This window comes from Saimiri boliviensis, chromosome 14 (assembly GCF_048565385.1).
Source record: "Saimiri boliviensis isolate mSaiBol1 chromosome 14, mSaiBol1.pri, whole genome shotgun sequence".
In the NCBI taxonomy this organism is placed as follows: domain Eukaryota; kingdom Metazoa; phylum Chordata; class Mammalia; order Primates; family Cebidae; genus Saimiri; species Saimiri boliviensis.
The window spans coordinates 29,870,995-29,890,448 of NC_133462.1; the positions used below are offsets into that span (position 1 = coordinate 29,870,995).

General features: G+C 56.5%; 1 protein-coding gene across 1 annotated transcript; it reads right to left on the reverse strand.

Annotated features, from left to right (window-relative positions):
• Positions 1-3,252: 3,252 nt before the first annotated feature.
• On the reverse strand, positions 3,253-18,915 carry MAP1S (microtubule associated protein 1S). The gene is made up of 7 exons (XM_039465711.2): positions 18,775-18,915; positions 17,352-17,453; positions 14,503-14,585; positions 13,754-13,894; positions 10,502-12,851; positions 4,312-4,547; positions 3,253-3,486 (listed from the first exon to the last, which is right to left on the reverse strand). The coding sequence occupies exons 1-7, from the start codon at positions 18,890-18,892 to the stop codon at positions 3,331-3,333; spliced, it is 3,186 nt and encodes a 1,061-aa protein (XP_039321645.2). The 5' UTR covers positions 18,893-18,915; the 3' UTR covers positions 3,253-3,330.
• Between the last annotated feature and the right edge of the window lie 539 nt (positions 18,916-19,454).

A 19,454-nucleotide genomic window follows, 5' to 3' on the forward strand; every position in this document is an offset into this window, starting at 1 on the left:
CCACAGTGGCTCACGCCTGTAATCCCAGCACTTTGGGAGGCTGAGGCGGGTGGATCACCTGAGGTCAGGAGTTCGAGACCAGCCTGGCCAACATGGAGACACGCTGTCTCTACTAAAAATACAAAAAAATTAAGCTGGGCATTGTGGCAGTCACCTGCAATCCCAGCTACTCAGGAGGCTGAGGCTGGAGAATTGCTTAAACCCGGGAGTTGGAGGTTGCGGTGAGCCGAGATCGCGCCACTGCACTTTAGCCTGGGTGACAGACTGGGACTTCTAAAAAAAAATTTAATAACCCTGGGGAGTCATCCTCATGTATAAATGGTGACCCCAGAGGTCCATTCTTACCCTGGCAATGGAGAAAACGCCATAACCTGAGTCCCAGCTGATAGGGCACTGGGCAGGGCTGGCTTTGCACTGCTCTATCAACTCGCCTAGGCTGGGCCCTTTCTCCCAGGACTCCCATCCCTGTAAGTTTCGGCTGTGGAGGTGTGGACAGTGGGTAGGTGGGAGTGGGAAGTGGCTGACTGATCTCGGCATTGCTGGCAGGCACTGGACAGGAGGCGGCAGGCACAGGCATGGCTCCTCTGTTCTACCTGCCCTTCCTGATCGCCCACCCTGTGCCCATTAAGACCCCATGAAGGGCCAGGCACAGGGTCTTACACCTGTAATCCCAGCACTTTGGGAGGCTGAGGCAGGCGGATCACCTGCGGTCAGGAGTTTGGGACCAGCTTGGCCAACGTGGTCAAACTCCGCCTCTACTAAAAATACAAAAAGGAGCCAGTCATGGTGGCAGGCACCTGTAACCCCAGCTACTCAGGAGGCTGAGGCAGGAGAATCACTTGAGCCCAGGAGGTGGAGGTTGCAGTGAGCCAAGATCGCGCCACTGCACTTCAGCCTGGGCAACAAGAGTGAAACTACATCTAAAAAAAAAAAAAAAAAACCCATGAAGATGGTCGGAGACTGGTTCCCACCTAGAGTCCCCGTAACTACTCCTTTGTAGAGATCTACACGCTGGCCAGTGGCTGCACAAGTCCTAAATCCTGACCATTACAAGCTCCATGCTTCTGTCTCCCTCAAACATCTGTTCTGAAACCCTAGCTCCCAATGGGATGCTATTAGGAGCTGGGCCTTTGGGAGGTGATTAGGGTTAGAGGAGGTCATGAGGGTGGGGCCCTTGTGATGGGATTAGAGCCCTTACAGGGAGGGACACAGCTGAGCTTGTCTCTTTCCCCCTTCTCTCCATCATGTAGACAGCGAGAAGGCGGCTGTCTGCAAGCCAGGAAGAGAGCCCTCATCTGAACCCGGCCAGTAGCTTCATCTTGGACTTCCCAGCCTCCAGAACCATGAGAAAGAAATGTCAGGGCTGGATGCAGTGACTCATACTTGTCATCTAGCATTTGGAGAGGTGAAGGTGGGAGGATTGCTTAAGCCTAGGAGTTCAAGACCAGCCTGGGAAACATAGCAAGACCTTGTCTACAAAAATTCAAAAAGTTACTGGGCGCAGTGGCTCATGCCTGTAATCCCAGCACTTTGGGAGTCCGCGGCGAGTGGATCACCTGAGGTCGGGAGTTCAAGACCAGCCTGGCCAACATGGTAAAATCCCATCTCTACTAAAAATAACAAAATTAGTTGAAGATGGTGGTGTACACCTGTACACTACTTGGGAGGCTGAGGCAGGGAATCACTTGAGCCTGGGAGGCGGAGGTTGCAGTGAGCCAAGATTATGCCACTGCATTCCAGCCTAGGTGACAAGAGCAAGACTCTGTCTCAAAATGAATAAATACAAAAGCTAGCCCAGCGTGGTGGTACACACTTGTCACAGCTACATTAGAGGCTGAGGAAGCAGGACCACTTGAGCCCAGGAGGTCGAGGCTGCAGTGAGCTGTGTTTGCACCACTGCGCTCCAGCCCTGGCGACAGAGTGAGACACTATCTCAAAAAAGAAAAAAAAAAAAAAAAAGGCTGTTATTTAAGCCACTCACAGTCTGTGGGATTTTTCTTTTCTTTTGAGATAAGAGTGTTGCTCTGTGGCCCAGGCTGGAGTGCAGTGGTGCGATCTTGACTTACTGCAACCTCCGCCTCCCAGGCTCAAGTGATCTTCCCACCTCAGTCTCTGGTACAGGTGTGCGCCACCACGCCCAGCTAATTTTTGTATTTTTAGTAGAGACCGGGTCTTGCTATGTTGCCCAGGCTGGTCTTAAACTCCTGGGCTCAAGTGATCCACCCACCTTGGCCTCCCAAAATGCTGGGATTCCAGGCGTGAGCCACCGTGCCCAGCCACCCTGTCTCTTAGAGGAACCCATGTGACTGGATGCAGAGCCTATCTGGACAATCCAGGGTGATCGCTGGAGCTCCTTCATTTAATTGCATCTGCAAAGGCTGGGTGCAATGGCTCACGCCTATATTCTCAGCGCTGTGGGAGGCTGAGGTGGGTGGATCGCTTGAGGTCAGGAGTTCAAGACCAGCCTGGCCAACATGGTGAAACCCACTCTCTACTAAAAATACAAAAATTAGCCAGGTGTGGTGGCGGGCACCTATAATCCCAGCTACTGGGGAGGCTGAGGCACAAGAATCGCTTGAATCTGGGAGGTGGAGGTTGCAGTGAGCTGAGATCACACTACTGCACTCCAGACTGGGTGACAGAGCAAGACTCCATCTCAAAAAATAACAACAAAATCCTTTCTACAAAGATCCTTTTTCAAAGTAACATCACTTTCACAGGTATCAGGGGTCAGCAGCTGAATGTGTTTTGGGGGCTGGCTGCCATCCAACACGGTAGAGATGACAGTGATTCTAAGTGCTTGTGTCTGTGCAGGGGGTGAGAGGGCAGGACTCAGGAAGTGGCTGCTTTGCCGTCTCTGATTTCAGATTCCTCTGTGAGGCCTTCCTGCGGGGCGAGACTTTCTGGAACAAGTTCCATCTCCTCTAGAGACAGCAGGGGAGCTTTTGTTTGATGGTTTGTGTGACAGACTGTCAGGTGGCTACTTCGCATCTGTCACTTGGGCCCCTCACGGTTACTGGGCTGGGGTGGAGGCCGCCGCGGGAGCTCCACCGGGGAGCGGTCATTAACTCCGAGAGGCGCGTCCTTCCCCAAACCCAGCTCTGCAAAGTCTGCGTTTCTCCCATTTGCAACATGGTGGCCGGAGCGGGCCTGACCGTAGGGTCCCTGGGGAGTCCATGGAAGCTGCTCCTGCCCGCAGGACCAGTAGGTAGATGCCGAGTCTCCCGTCGCAGAAAGAAGAGAGCCCACAAGAAGTGCGATCACAGTTTATTTCTGATGAGGCTGGGTCTAGGGCAGGGCGGGGGGCGGGTGTGGGGCGTGTGGGCGGGGCTAGAACTCCACCTTGCAGGCGGGGAAGGCGTCGTCCTGCATGGACACCATGCTGTTGCTGCCCAGGACTGTGATGCCCAGCGCCTGGTGCCGCGCGTGCGTCTCTGTGTACCACGTGTGCATGGCCGCCGAGTCGAAGGTGGGGATCAGGGTCACCTGTAGGCGGGGGCACGGAGGCAGAGGGTGAAACACCAGTGAGAGGGGTACCCCCTGCCCTGATGGCCCGGGGCCCGAGTCGCCTTCCTTTCCTGGCGTTCGAGGCCTTTCCAGGTCTTTTCCAGATCTTGTTTGCTCCAATGAGTGGTCGGCCTGTCTGTGAGGACCCCGCTCCTCCCAACCGGCACCCAAAGAACCTTCTCAGCACACAGGAGACAAGCCCCTCCGCTGCAAGGCCTCCCTCGCCGAGCTCTCTCTGCACTCACTTGGGTCTCCCCTGCTCCTCGAACACGCCAACCTCTTTCCTACCTCTGGGCCTTTGCCCGGGCCGTGCGCCCTACAAAGACGCTCTTTGGAAGCCAGACTAGCAGCTGCGTGAGGGCAGGGGCCGCGGAGTGAGATGGTCCTCCCTCTGCCCACACGTGCCTCGCCCTGCAGTGCTTGTTTTCCATCACTCAGCTTCATGCAGTCATGGGGGTGGGTTCTCAGCCGCACAGACACCGCACGGCCCACCTACTCCATCCCAGCTAAGTCTCACAAGGGAACAACGGCTAAGTGACAAAGTGTCTGGGGAAGGAAGAGAACCAGGAGGATTCACGAGGCCCTGCGTCTCCCCCAGGCTCCCAGCACAGCCGACGAGGACGGTGGTGTGACAGAATCAGAGTCTGAAGGGGTCCCTAAAGGCTGAGCGTGTAAGACTCCCACGTCTGCCCCCAGCCCTGTGTGGCCTGGGGGATGCAGCTTAGGCTCTGAGAGTCGAGGGTGGTTTTCCCCACCTGTGCTGACTACGCTTACTCACGCCAGAGTCCCCGGGTTGACACGCACCTGCAGGTCACGGTCCCACTGCTGCTTGCTGGCCAGCAGCGCATCCAGGACGGCCCGCATGCCCTCCTCCTTGCGCTGGTCCTGGCCGCTGATGACGTAGCAGAGCGCACGCACGCGCTGGAAGAACTCCTCGTCCACCAGGTGGGCGCTGCTTCCGCTGGGCAGGTAGGCCAGGTCCAGGTAGACCGGGGACTTGGTGGGGGCGGCCAATGGCCCGGGCCGGCTGCTGGCTGACCCTGAGGACAGGGAGATGAGGAGTCAGGAATGAGCTCCGGGCTGGGGAGGCGCTGAGGCTCCCAGTTGCACCCGCACCGCTCCGAGCAGCTCCCTCCTCAGCAGGAGGCCTGATCGCAGAATTTCCTGGGGGGCCGTGGCGCTCTCATGACTCCAGTGAATCTTATTTTAAGAAAGGGGGGTCTCGCCATGCTGCCTAGGCTCATCTCAAACTCCCGGGGCTCAAGTGATCCTCCTGCCTCAGCCTTTTAAGTAGCTGGAGCTACAGGTGCCTGTCACCATGCCTTGGCTCCAGTGACACTTTACTCACTCTGCAAATACCACCGGCCACCCCTCTGTGACAAGGGCCAGACTCATCCCCAGCCAGTCCCTGGACACAGACATCCCCAGGGTCAGGGGTGGGTGGCAATCAGGGAATGCTCCCTGGAAGAGGGTTTAAGAGTCTGAGCCCTGAAAGCAGCCAGTGCCTGGACCACTCTGCTACTTCTGCGGCATCTGTCTGGTTCACTTGCTCAAGGGGTGTTTATCAACACCTCCTGGGCACCAGGCCCTAGAACATGGCTGTGAGCAAGACAGAATCCCTGCCCCATGGGTGATGGGGAGCCAGAGTGGGTGCAGAGGGCCTTGAGAGGTGGGCCCGGGAGCAGCACGGGGGTACTGGATGGGATGAGACAGCAGCTCCAGCGGCCTGGTCCAACCCTGACCTTAGGGCCAAAGGGGACTGAAAGGAAGCAGCCGGGTCTCGGGCACAAGAAGCCTACCTGACCCTACACCTTACAATCACAGCTGCTGTCCAGCTCCGGGGGTTAGAGTACTAACCCGCTTTTCATTTGAGGGTACTGGTGTACTCAGGTTTGTACGCCAATGAATACGTACCCTCAAAGGAAATGGACACATTCCTAGAAACGCTAAGACTACCAAGACACAATCACGAAGAAAAAGAAAATCAGCATACGTCTGTACCTAGCAAGGAGAACGAATTTACAACCTCCCAACAAAGAAAAGCCCTGCGGAACTCCACCAAACACTTAAAGACCTAACATCAGCCTTTCTCAAACTTTTCCAAAGAACTGAAGAGGAAGGAACACTTCCTAGCTCATTTTATGAGGCCAGAATTGTCTTGATACCAAAGCCAGACATACAACATTTAATTCTACAAGAAAATGGCAGTTCAACAGCCTTTATGAACAATAATGTAAAAAAAAAATCAACAAAGTATTAACAAACCTAATTCAGCAGCATATTAAAAGGATTACATACCCTAAGTCAGACTTATTTCTGGAATGCAAGGATGGTTCAACATATGAAACGAAAAAATCAGTGTTATTATTAACACATCACAGTAACAGAGTAAGGAGTGGGGAACCACCTGATCATCTCAATTGATGGAGAAACAACGCTACAACACTTAACAAAATTCAATACCCTTTGCATGGTAAAAACACTCAACAAAGTAGGAAGAGAAGAACAATATTAACATAACAAAGGCCACATATGAAAACGCGAAGTAAACATCATATTCAATAGTGAAAGACAAAGCTTTTCCTCTAAGATCAGGAAGAAACAAGACATGGATGCCTACTTTTTTTTTTTTTTTTTTTTTTGAGCAGTCTTGCTCTGTTGCCTGGCTGGAGTGCAGTGGCATGATCTCGGCTCACTGCAACCTTCCCCTCCAGGGTTCAAGTGATTCTCCTGCCTCAGCCTCCTGAGTAGCTGGGACTACAGGCATGCGCTCAGCTAATTTCTTTTTTTTTTTTCCTGTATTTTTAGTAGAGACGGGGTTTCCCTATGTTGGCCAGGATGGTCTCAATCTCTTGACCTCGTGATCCACCTGCCTCAGCCTCCCAAAGTGCTGGGATTACAGACGTGTGCCACTGCACCTGGCCGGATGCCTACTTTCATTACTTCTATTCAACATAGTAGTGAAAGTTATAGCAACAGTAACTAGACAAGGAAAAGAAATTAAAGGCATCCAAACTGGAAAAGAAGTGAAATTCTCTGTTCGTAGATGATGTTACCTCATAGGTGGAAAACCCTATAGATTCTGTCAAAATAGAGAGAGCGAGGAGGAAAAAAAAAAAATATATATATATACATATATACACACACACACACACACACACACACACACATACATATGTGCTGTTAAAATTAATAAATGGACTGGGCATGGTGGCTCACACCTGTAATCTCGGCACTTTGGGAGGTTGAGGTGGGTGGGATCACTTGAGGTTAGGAGTTCAAGAACAGCCTAGCCAACATGACAAAACCCCATTTCTACTAAAAATACAAAAATTAGCTGGGCGTGGTGGCACATGCCTGTAATCCCAGCTATTTGGGAGGCCGAGGCAGAATTGCTTGAACCCAGGAGACGGAGGTTGGAGTGAGCTGAGATTACACCACTGCACTCCAGCCTGGGCAACAGAGTAAGACTCCATCTCAAAAAGACAGACAAACAAAAACTAATAAATGAATTCAGCAAAGAAGCAAGATACAAAGTCCACACACAAAACGCAGTTGCATTTCCATACACGAACAATGAACAATCTAAAAAGGAAATGTAAAAGTCATGAAATGGAAGAATCAAGATTCACATTTCCTGATTTCAAAACTTACTACAAAGGTACAGTAATCAAAACAGTGTGGTACTGGCATAAAGAGATACACAGACTAACAGAATAGAATAGAGAGGCCCAGAAATAAATCCTCACATGTATGGTTAAATCATTTTCAACAAGGACTTCAAACCATTCATTGGGGAGAGGACAGTTTTTCAACCAATGCTGCTGGGAAAGCTGGGCCTGCACATGCAAGAGAATGACACTGGATCATTCCACCACATACAAACATTATCTCCACATAGGTCAGGGGCCTGAATGTGAAAGGGAAAACGGCAAAACTCCTAGAAGAAAACATGGGGTAGAAGCTTCTCAGTGCTGGACTTGACCAGGTGCAGCGCCTCACGCCTGTCATCCCAGCACTTTGGGAGGCTGAGGCGGGCAGATCACTTGAGGTCAGGAGTTCGAAACCAGCCTGGCCAACATGGTGAAACCCCGTCTCTACTAAAAATACCAAAGAATTAGCCAGGTGTGGTGGTGGGTGCCTGTAATGGTAGCTACTCAGGAACCTGGGGGTGGAGGTTGAAGTGGGTCAAGATCGTGCCCCCATACGCCAGCCTGGGCGACAGAGTGAGACTCCATCTTAAAACAAAACAAACAAACAAACAGAAAATGGGATGTGGCAATCATCACTGGGTCTGACATCAAAAGTGGAGACAACAAAAGAAACATAGAGACACAATGGACTTCGTATTTACGACTTTTGTGCGTCAAAGGGCAGGATCAACAGAAGAAAAAGGCAACTCGGAATGGGAGGAAACATCTGCAAGCCATTTATCTGCTAAAGGATTACCAGAATGATTTACAAAACTCAACAGAAAACAACCCAATTTAAAAATGATGGGCAAAGGGGGCTAGGCGTGGTGGCACATGCCTGTAATCTCAGCACTTTGGGAGGCCAAGGCGAGAGGATCACTTGAGGCTGGGAGTTCAAGGTCAGCCTGGGCAACATAGTGAGACTCCATCTCTACAAAAAAACTACAAAAATTAGCCAGACACGATGGCATGCACCTGTAATCCCAGCCACTTGGGAGGCCGAGGTGGGAGGATTGCCTGAATCCAGGAAGTGGAGGCTATAGTGAGCAGTTTGCACCACACTCCAGCCTGAGTGACAGAGCAAGACCCTGTCTCTAAAAAATCAAATTTAAAATTGAGCAAAGGACTCAAATATTTCTCCAAAGATGAATGTCCAATAAGCCTATGAAAAGATTCTCAGCATCACTAATCATTAGGGAAATAGAAACTGAAACTACAATGTGATCCCACCTCACACCCTTTAGATTGGTGAGTGGCAAGCGGCTGCTGTGGAAGAGTCTGGCAGTTCATCCAGAATTAAAGACCAAGCCCGGGCGTGGCAGCTCGAGCCTACAATCCCAGCACTCTGGGAGGCTGAGGCCAAAGGATCACTTGAACTCAGGAGTTCCTCACCAGCCCCAGCCACACAGTGAGACCCCGGTGCCACGCAAAATTTTTACAACTAGCTGGGCGTGATGGTGTGTGTCTGTGGTCCTGGCTGTTCAGGAGGTGGGAGGGTTGCTTGGTTCCAGCTGTTTGGGAGGTCGAGGCTGCAGTGAGCCCTGTTTGCGCCACTGCACTCCAGCCTGGATGACAGATTGAGACCCCGTCTCAGGAAAAAAAAAAAAAAAAAAAGAAAGAAAAAAAAGCACAGCAGCAGGCCAGAGTCCCTCCCCTTGGCAAGGTCTGCTTAAAATGTGAGCCTTTAGCTGGTGTCTGGAAATCTGGATCTCAGGAGGAGGGTTCCCACCATTCCGTCTGAGAGGGGCTCCCTGTGCCTGGACTGGACCACACACCTCATCTCCTCTTTTGGGGGGGGGTCTAGAATCTCTGTGCCAGGCAGAGGATGCCTACGTTACTGGCCCAATAAGAACCTGGGCATGCTGAGTCTCTCATTGGCGTCCATGAGACACACTGTTACAACTTGCTACTGCAGAAATGGAGCCTGTGGTATGCAGCCCCACTGGGAGAGGATTCTGGAAGCTTCTGCCGTGTCTCCTTTGGCCTTCACCCTACACGCCTTTTCTCTTTGCTGATTTTGCTCTGCTGTGAGTACCACCGTAGGCTACGTCCTCCTAACCAATCGGTTACATCCAATGTACTATTTAAAGTTTCAACTCTTTCATTTTACTCACTGTGGCTTCTAGAAACCCACAACTAGCACACATGCTCACCTGGCTTCCACCCAGGGTGCTGTCCAGGCACCTCAGAATGGCAAGTGGTTCAACACTGAGGTCAGTTTGCATTTCACAGGAGAAACTGAGCCCCAGTTTCTCCTGTGTGGGCACTGCTGAGGTCACACAGCAATTAAGAACAGGACGACGTGGCTGGGCGCAGTGGCTCACACCTGTCATCCCAACACTTTGGGAGGCCGAGGTGGGTGGGTCACCTGAGATCAGGAGTTCGAGACCTGCCTGGCCAACATGGTGAAACCCTGTGTCTATTAAAAATACAAAAATTAGCTGGGTGTGGTGGTGGGCACCTGTAATATCAGTTACTTGGGAGGCTGAGGCAGGAGAATCTCTTGAACCCGGGAGGCGGAGGTTGCAGTGAGCCAAGATTGCACCATTGCACTCCAGCGAGGGCAGCAACAGTGGAACTCTCTTTAAAAAAAAAAAAAAACAAGGCCGGGCGCGGTGGCTCAAGCCTGTAATCCCAGCACTTTGGGAGGCCGAGGCGGGTGGATCACGAGGTCAAGAGATCGAGACCAGCCTGGTCAACATGGTGAAACCCCGTCTCTACTAAAAATAGAAAAAATTAGCTGGGCATGGTGGCGCGTGCCTGTAATCCCAGCTACTCAGGAGGCTGAGGCAGGAGAATTGCCTGAACCCAGGGGGCGGAGGTTGCGGTGAGCCGAGATCGTGCCATTGCACTCCAACCTGGGTAACAAGAGCGAAACTCCGTCTCTCTCACACACACACACACAAAACCAGGAGGACTGGCAGGGCACGGTGGCTCATGATGGGGATCCCAGCACTTTGGGAGAGTGAGGTGGGTAGATAGTTTGAGGCCACACAGCTCCAGGCTGGGCGTGGCCATCAGCCTGGGCAACACAGTGAGACCCTATCTGTACCAAAAATGTGAAAATTAGGCAGGTGTGGTGGTCGTGCCTGCTGTCCCAGTTACTGGAGAGACTGAGGTGGGAGTGGCTTGAGCCACAGAGATTGGGGCTGCAGTGAGCTGTGATTGCACCACTGCACTCCAGCCGGGCAGACAGTGAGACCATCTCTTTTAAAAAACAATTAAGAACAGGAGGATGAGCTATGCCCTCTCCAGCCTGAGCAGCTGCCAACCCAGCCTAAGGCCCCAGCTCCAGTACTCACCCGATGGGCCTCGAGTGGCAGTCCTGGGGGCTGAGGACTTTCTGGACAGGGGTGCCCGGCCTCCCTTCTCACCGGGCTCACTCCGGGCACTGAGTGGCCGGCTGGCCCGGTCCCCACCAGCAAGCCCCTTGGTTTTGGCAGCAGCCACTGGAGTGGCTTTGGGGGTGGCAGCGCGTGAGGTGGGGCGCGTCAGCGGCTTCCGGGTGCGGCCCACGTTCTCCGTCTGCCTCGCTGTCTTGGGGGGCAGCATCTCCGGGTCCACCATGCAGATGCTGGATGGGTCAGGCAGTGGTGGGGGGACCTTGAGGGGGTCAGGCAAAGGGTCGTGGCGAGGGACTCCGAAGGCCTCTGTGTCCTCATCTGAGTCTGCGGCGCCGGGAGCCAGGGGCACGGGGTCCGAGTCAGACAGCGTGGGCAGGGACTCGCTGACTGATGTGGGTGGCGTCTCCTCGGCCCCCAGCCCACCTGCCCGCTCCTGTGACCGGGCGCTGCTGTCGTTGGAGCTGCCGGGGGACGCAGGTGCTGGCGCCATGGGCACCGCCTTCCGATGCTCAAACTCACAGGGTGACACCAGGCACAGGTCCACATCGTGTGGGGAGGCCGAGCGCCGAGCCCGGGGGCCACGCAGCGGGAGGCTCAGCCCAGCCTCACTGGCGGGGGCGGATGGCGGCAGCACCTGCTCAAAGGACACAGACAGGGACTCGTCCACTTCCGTGGAGTGCGGGGAGCCCACCTCTGCAGGCAGCGAGGGCGTGGTCAACGTGGGCGTGGTCACCGTGGGGGAGGCGTCAGGCCCGGCCTCCCCGCCCCGCAGTGGGCTCAGTGACAGCCGCCCGCTGCCCTCCGCGGGGCTCTGGCGAGACTCAGGGGAGGGTGTGCGTGGCCTTGGGATCGAGCTGGCGGCCAGTGGCAGCTCGAGCGCCTTCTCTTCCCCAGCTGGGCTGGGCCCCAGCTCCAGGCTGGGCGTAGCCACCAGCTGGGAGGCCGGGGAGCCACTGGCCACATTTGGGGGGTTGGCCTCTCCACATCGGAGGCCGGGCGGGCTACGAGGTCCATTTGCCACCGGCGGGAAGCCAGAGTGGGATGTGCTGGGCGCTGTGCTGGGTGCTTTGCGGGGCTTGGGTGCTGCCTGGGAACCAGTCTTCTTGAGGCTGGGCACAGAAGAGGTCGTACGGCGCACCTCCCGAGGCTGGGGCCGGGGCACGCTCGGCTTGGGATCCTTCTTCACCTCCCGGGAGGCCCTGGCTTCCTTCTCAGTCTTGCGCAGGGCTTCAGCCCGTGCCGGCTCCTTCCGGACCACCCCAGGGCGCTCTAGGCCAGGTCTAGGGTGGGCGGCAGGCATGCCCTCTCTCTTCGAGCTGTCCCGGGAACCCACGCTCTCTTTGCTCTCAGCTCGCCGCAGCCCCTCCAGGTCCTGGGGTGTCACCACAGGCTCTCGCAGGAACTTCAAGTGCTGCAGGCGAACGAGGCCGTCCAGGAGGCAGGCAGGCGGGGTGCAGCCGGGGAACAGCACGCGCACCACCTTCTCGCCGGGGCCCGCAGGGTGCCACACCAGCAGGGCGCACACGGAGGCCAGCGTGCGCTCGGCGCCAGTGGAGGGCGGGTGCAGCACGTACATGTCCAGCCGGCCCACGCCCATCTTCTCAAAGAGCACGGTTGGCTTGGCCGGCACAGGGCCGCGGCTGAGGGGCAGAGGTGTGATGCCCAGCTGTGCCAGGAGGCTCAGTGCCAGCTCCGCCTCGTCCTCGCCGCGCGCCAGCCGCGAGGCGGCCTCGCAGGCGTTGAAGAACACCACCCCCAGGTTGGGGGAGATGAGCCTGCGCAGCCTGTCGTCCCAGGAGCCCCCACCAGCAGCCACCTCGGAGCGCTCGGCCAGTTTGCGCCGCAGCAGGCTGTTGAGGCCGGGGAGGCTGTCGGCGCCCGGGTGGGTCACCAGCACGGCATCCACTCGGTCCAGGTGCCGCACCAGCTTCCAGAAGCTGGACTTGGGGTTCGAGCCACCGTTGACCAGCACGGTGAAGCCATTGACTGCAAAGAAGGCGGCGTCCCCGAGGCCTCCGGGGAAGACGTAGCAGCAGGGCCGGCCCAGCCTGAGGAAACCCCCGGTGGTGGGGGGCTCCAGCAGCTCGAAGGGGGACGGCGGCTCCAGAGACTCTGCCACGTACTCCAGGAACTCACACAGGCCCTCAGAGTTGGGCAGGTGCGCCGGGGGGTTCAGCCGCAGCTGGAGCGCCCCCTGGAGGTCGGGCACAGCAGGTGCCAGCTGGGCCCAGTCGCCGAAGGTTGGGCAGGTGATGGTGAGGACTGGTGGCCGTGCTGGTGGGGGCGTGGTGGCCAGGATGTCCCAGATCTGCATGGAGGGGAGTGTCAGGGGCCACCCAGAGCCAGGCAACACCCCGCCCAGTGGGAAAACTGGGCGAGGACACCCTCATCCTTCACCCCAGGCCTGCTCCTCAGGACCTTCCCACCAAAACCCAATCCTCTCCAGCCCCACGAGGCTCTATGGTCTGGCCTCACTCCTGACTCTCCCTCCACTTCAAAGGGCTCCCTGTCCCATGGCCTTTAGCTCACCCCTCTTTCCTCCCAGGGCACAGCTCCCTCCAAGGAGACCCTCCATGCCCCACCTCTGTCTACTGAACCTTTTCTCTCTTTTTTTTTTTTTTTTTTTGAGACAGAGTCTTGCTCTGTTGCCCAGGCTGGAGTGGAATGGCACAATCTCGGCTCACTGAAACCTCTGCCTCCTGGGTTCACGGGATTCTCCTGCCTCAGCCTCCTGAGTAGCTGAGATTACAGGCACCTGCCACCACACCTGGCTAACTTTTGTATTTTTAGTAGAGACAGGGTTTCACTATGTTGGCCAGGCTGGTCTCAAACCCCTGACCTCGTGATCTGCCTGCCTCGGCCTCCGAGAGTGCAGGGATTACAGGCCTGAGCCACACGCCTGGCCCTGTCAGCACTTCTAAGTGCCCCACGATAATGTGAAAATGTAGTTTGCTAGAGATTTTTGCCTCTGTGTCCTACACAGACTTCAGGCACCAGAAAGGACCAATTTGGCTCCATCCCACATCAGGCCACGGGGGCCTCTGCTGACCTACAGACCCAGCTCACACCCTTTCACGGGCGATGACCCCGACAGCCAGGAGGCACGTGCCACCGCTGCCGTCCTACAGAGGAGGCTGGGGCCACACAGCCTGATGCAGACGAGCCAGGATTCAGAGCCGGGAAAGGGGAGACGGCAAAGGGGTGGCTTACCTCTCTGTCCTTCAGGACCTGGAGAAAGTGGTGGGGTGAGAAGCCCCCTGTCTGTAGCAGCAGCTCCCCCGTCTCCTCCAGGCAGGGCCCAGCCAACACCAGCAGCTTGTGAGAAGCAGGGTCCAACAGAAGGTTCCGGAGCTGAGGGAGGGGGTAAGCACTAAACGCCCCGTGCTGTGCAGTGACGGATCCATCTCCTGCTGGGCCCCGCCCCCTAGCAAACTCCTATGAATCCTACAAAGCCCAGCTCTGGTGTCCCTCCTGAAAGCACTCCCTGCCCTTCCTGGGCTCTCTCAAGTCCACCCCTCTCTCCAGCCCAGCCCTGATGCCACAGGGCTAGGGGTATCTGTGTCTGGCTCTGTCTCCTAAAAACTGAAAGCCCCCTTTCTGATGTATAACTGGTGGGAGAGTAAGATAGCTACAAGCCAGTTACCATTAGTAACTCAATTCAGACAACTGCTGAGGCCTCGCCACAGGGGACCCGCGGGACGCGGTCTGCTCTGGCCTTCCCGCCTCCAGCCCCACGCTGTCCTGGGCCCTGGGCCGTGAGTGCTTGCCCTCCCCTCCCTTCCAAACCCCAGCCTTTTCTGCTCCCACTCCAGAGGAGGGAAGAAGCAAAGGCTGGAGCCACAGGGAAGGCTTCTGGGCGAGGAGCTGGGGCAGCACGAAGACGAGGACATGAGACGTGGAGACAGAGACGGCACCAGTCCCAGCGGCCCGCCCGCTCCGGGATGCCAGCCCTTCCCTACCTCATCACACAGGGACTTGTCTGATGGGTTCAGGAGGACCAGGGTCTCCAGGGTGTCGCCACGGTGGTGCAAGCTCCGCTGGCCTGTGGGGCAATCGGGCCGTCCTGGAGTCAAATCCTGCCTCCCTGTGCGACCCTCGGGGAACACGAATGCCCCTGGGAACCCACCCAGGGATTATATGGAGAGTAACAGGCGCATAGCAGAGCTGCAGGTCAGGACCAGGCAAGAAAGAGAAACCTGAACCACCCCCACCAGCCTGAGAGGGGCAGTACCCAGAGGGCCACGCGGCACAGGGCCTGCTTAGCAGCTGCCACCCCTGTGGGTGATGCCGCCATCACATTCATTTGCTTTTCTTTTTGAGACAGAGTCTCACTCTGTTGCCCAGGCTGGAGTACAACGGCATGACCTCGGTTCACTACAACCTCCGCCTCCCAGGTTCAAGTGATCCTCCTGCCTCAGCCTTTGGAATAGCTGGGATTATAGGCACACGCCACCATGCCCCACTAATTTTTTTAAATTTTTAGTAGAGACAGGGTTTCACCATGTTGGTCAGGCTGGTCTCAAACTCCTGATCTCAGGTGATCCTCCGGCTTTGGCCTCCCAAAGTGCTGTGATTAGAGGCATGACGCACTGCGCCCGGCCACGTCTATTTTTTAGACGGGGAGCCAGAGCTGAGGGAGGGCCAGTGAGGGCGAATCTGGACCAGGGTACATCCAGGGCAAAGGCACTGAGGCAGGACTGAGCTAGGGGCAGGGCAGCATAAAGGGCGGGGCTGGAGTGGGTTCTGAGATCCTGACCCTCCTTTGTCCCCAGGGCCCAGGTGTGTGTGTGTGTGTGTGTGTGTGTGTGTGTGTGTGTGGTGTTTTGTTTTTTTGTTTTTGAGACACAGTCTCCTTCTATCAGGGCCCAGGTGTGTGTGTGTGTGTGTGTGTGTGTGTGTGTGTGGTGTGTTTTGTTTTTTGTTTTTGAGACACAGTCTCCTTCTATTGCCCAGGCTGGAGTGCAGTGGCATGATCTCGGCTCACTGCAATCTCCGCCTCCCGTGTTCAAGTGACTCTCCTGCCTCAGCCTCCGAGTAGCTAGGACTACACGCATATACCACCACACCCAGCTAATTTTTGTTTTTTTAGTAGAGACAGGGTTGCACCATATTGACCAGGCCGGTCTCAAACTCCCGACCTCATGATCCACCTGCTTGGCCTCCCAAAGTGCTGGGATTAGAGGCGTGAGCCACCGCACCCAGCCCCAGACGTGTTTTAAACATCAGCACTGTGAGAACGGGGCGGCAAGTAGCCAGAGCCAGAGGAGGGCCAGGGAGGGCCAGGGAGGGCCAATGAGGGCCAACCCGGACCAGGGTACAGCAACAGCAAAGGCCCTGAGGCCCAGGACTGGGCTGTGAGCACGGCTGAGTCTGGAGAAGCAAGGACTCTCCCATGCTGTCGGCCCTTATCACGTTTAGCTTGATTTTATTTTTTGAGACAGGATTTTGCTCTGTTGCCCAGACTGAAGTGCAGTGGCACAGTCTTAGCTCACTGCAGCCTCTGGCTCCTGGGTTCAAGTGATCCTCCCTCCTCAGCCTCCTGAGTAGCTGGGACTACAGATGTGCACCACCAGGCCCGGCTCATTTTTGTATTTTCAATACAAACAGAGCTTCACCATGTTGCCCCAGCTGGTTTTGAATGCCTGACCTCAAACAATGCTCCCACCTTGCCCTCCCACAGGGATGGGATTACAGGCAAGAGCCACCCCACCCAGCCTTAGCATGCTTTTTGTCGCACATAGACATTGCCCCATTCAGGTGGAGAAATCAAGGCATAGAAAGGGGAAGTGGCCACAAAGGTCACACACAGCAGACAGGATTTCCAGCCCCACTTTCTGCCCCATGAAGAGTCAGGAAGCCCCGAGGACCCACTGGGACAACGAGACGACGGACACTTCCTTCCTCTCCAGCAGTGACTCGAGACCAGCAGGAGCACAGGGCGGCTCAGGCAACACCCAAGCCCTGCCCGCCTGCCTGCTGCCCTGCTCACCCTGGGTCACCCCAGAAGGGAGCCTCGTGCTGAGCTGGGCCCTCCTTGATCTCACTCCTACCTACTGAGCGCCTACTGTATACCCAGCTCTGTGGCTGTGAACCAAAGGGGCCCACACTCCATCTCCCAGGGCCGGCTCAGTGCCCCCTCCACCTTCTAGATGTTTTTTTTTTTTTTTCCTTTTCTGAGACAGATTCCCGCCCACTCTGTCACCCAGGCTGGAGTGCAGTGTTGAGATCTCAGCTCACTGCAACCTCCGCCTCCCAGGTTCAAGTGATCCTCCCACCTCAACCTCCTGAATAGCTGGGATTACAGGGACCTGCTACCATGCCGGTGAGTTTTTGTATTTTCAGGAGAGACAAGGCTCCTCCACATTGGCCAGGCTGGTCTTGAACTCCTGACCTCAAGTGATCGGCCAGCCTCAGCCTCCCAAAGTGCTGGGATCACAAGCGTGAGCCACGGACTCGGTCCCTTCTAAGGTTCTGTCCACTGCTGGGTCTTGGCTGGGGTACTTCCCTTCCACTGGACACACCAGTCACTGCAGTTTCTCATCAAAAAACCCCCTCCTCGGAGACCTCCCGACCTCTTCCCCCTTCCACGCCACAGTTTCCTCATCTGTAAGTCAGGGACGAAAACATCAGTTCCTGCACCGTGGGTTACCGAGGATGGGGATTATCCCTGGGTCAGGGCTTGCATTTGAAAGGTCTCAGCTATGTTATTAGTGTTGCTATTTACCCCACCCCCCCATGCCTGGCACACAGTTGGCACTTGCCCCGTGAACAAGAGGTGGGGGAGCAGCCAGGGGCACCCCAGGCTCACCTTTCACGATGCTGGAGAAGGTGGCAGAGTGTCGGGACACAAAGACCTTGAGCTGTTCATCAAGGTTGCAGATGGCAGGGTCCACATCCCAAGACCGGATGCCTGGTGGGGGGGAGGCATCGAGGCAGGAGTTCAGCCGGGCCGCCCAGCTCCCAGAATATTTCAATAACCAGCACCCTGTGGGTAGGGAGGGCCCCAGCCTCCTCCCGTCACTCACAGCTTGGAGACTCAGAAGTACCCAACACCTTCAGGTCTTGCTGCAGGTGAGCCAGGGGACCCAGAGCACACCTCGTCATTTTACAGAAAAGACTCAGCAACCAAGCCTCCACCTCCTCCATCTCCACCTCCTTGCTGCTCCTATGCCCTGCCAGGCCCGTTTCCACTCACCGCCTTTGCAACAGCTGTTCCTTCTGCCTGGAAGCCCATCCCCCTGCCACCCCCACCTGTTCCTACTGGCCCAGGGGCCCTTCCCCCTTACCACCTTCGGGTGCTAAGACTGGCTGTCCTCTCAGCTCCTTGCAGACTTCTGATCCCTCCTAACACCATGTGAGCTGGAAGCGTGTTCTATCTCCTCATTTGCTTTGGATCCATCCCCCCACCAGACCTGTGCTGGCAGGGCTGAATCTGTCTATCATCCCAGCCATGTCCCTGTACCCACTGCCTGGCGCATAGCAGGTGCTCACTAAACACTCCCCAAGCACATGAAGCGAGGTGCGTGTTCCTGTCCCATTTTACAAGCGATGAAACACGCAGGTCCAGATTCTCTGAGGGCTGGGGGATGAACACCCATCTCCACCCACGGGTGCATCATGCCCGCCCGCCAGTCCCACTGTGCCAGTCCCACTGTGCCAAGTGGCTGCAGGTGAACCGGGCAGGTGCACCTATGACTCACCTCCCTAGGTGCTAAATCCCCCGGGCAAGCCGCACCCACCCACACCCCAATTAGCAGCTCCTTGTGCTGCAAGAGAAAGCGGGCCCCGGGGCTGCAGGCCAGCCTCCCCCAATATCTGCGTCTCCCTTCGGAAGATCTCTAAGCTGCTAAAACCTGGAGATCCAAAGCGTCCCCAGGCCCTCCCCCCGAGCGGGCCAGTCAGGCGGGAAGGGGAGCAAATGGCCCAAATGCGCAGGTCTCCACGCCTAGGCCCGTGACCCGTGACCCCTCCCCGATTTTCACCCGGAGTTGGGGCGGGGCAGCCCTGCCCAGCCCAGGCCCCGATGCCACTTCCTCCGCGGGTACCCACAGGCACCCCGCCTTTGCCCGCGTCAGGCGCCTAACGGTGAAGGGGACCCAGCCCCGGGTCCGCGATCCCCGCCCCAGAGCCTGGGCCCCGCCGCCGCCGCCGCCCACTCCCCCCCGGCCCCGGGGCCAGCCGCGACGCGTGCCCGGCTCCCGGGCTCCCGCGCGCCCCCGGGCCAGCCCGACCTCGTTCGAGCTCCTCTAAGACGTAGGTGAGGAGCCCCGGGCACCCGAACTCGCTGCCCACCACGAGGAGCAGCGAACTCGGGGCCGCGGCATCCCCGGGCCCAGCCACAGCCGCCATCTTCGCACCGCCCCGGCGTTCTCAGCGCCCGCCCCACTGGCCCCGCCTCTTAAAGGGGCCGCACCGGAAGAACCGAAGACCCTGCCCGGAACCACCCCAACCCCCGCCCCTTTTGGTCGACCACCTACCGGCCCTTTGAGGTCGCGGAGAGCAGGGAATGCGAGTGCTAAAGGGGTTGGGGGACTCCTGGGTGTCTGTTTGGGAGCCGCCTCTCCCAAGTGACCATTCATTCATTCATTTTTTTTTTTTTCATTGAACAAGCTTTGATCGCCTGTCTGGTGCATGTAGGTCAGAATTCCTGAATTCCTGCCCTCCAGGAACTCACATCACTTGACGCTAGGCCCAGTCCGAACCCGGCGCCCCTGGATGCTCCCAGCTCCCTAGGTCAGGGCTTGAACAGAGAAATCTATTTGTAGGTAGAGCTTTGAGGAATGTGTAGGAGTTTGCCTTATGTGGGTGATGAGGCAACGGCACGTGAGGCCGACGTTACAGCACGTGGAAAGTTTTCGAGGTAAGAAAGCACGTGTGTGTTTGGGATACAACCGGAGAACCCCGGGCCTGC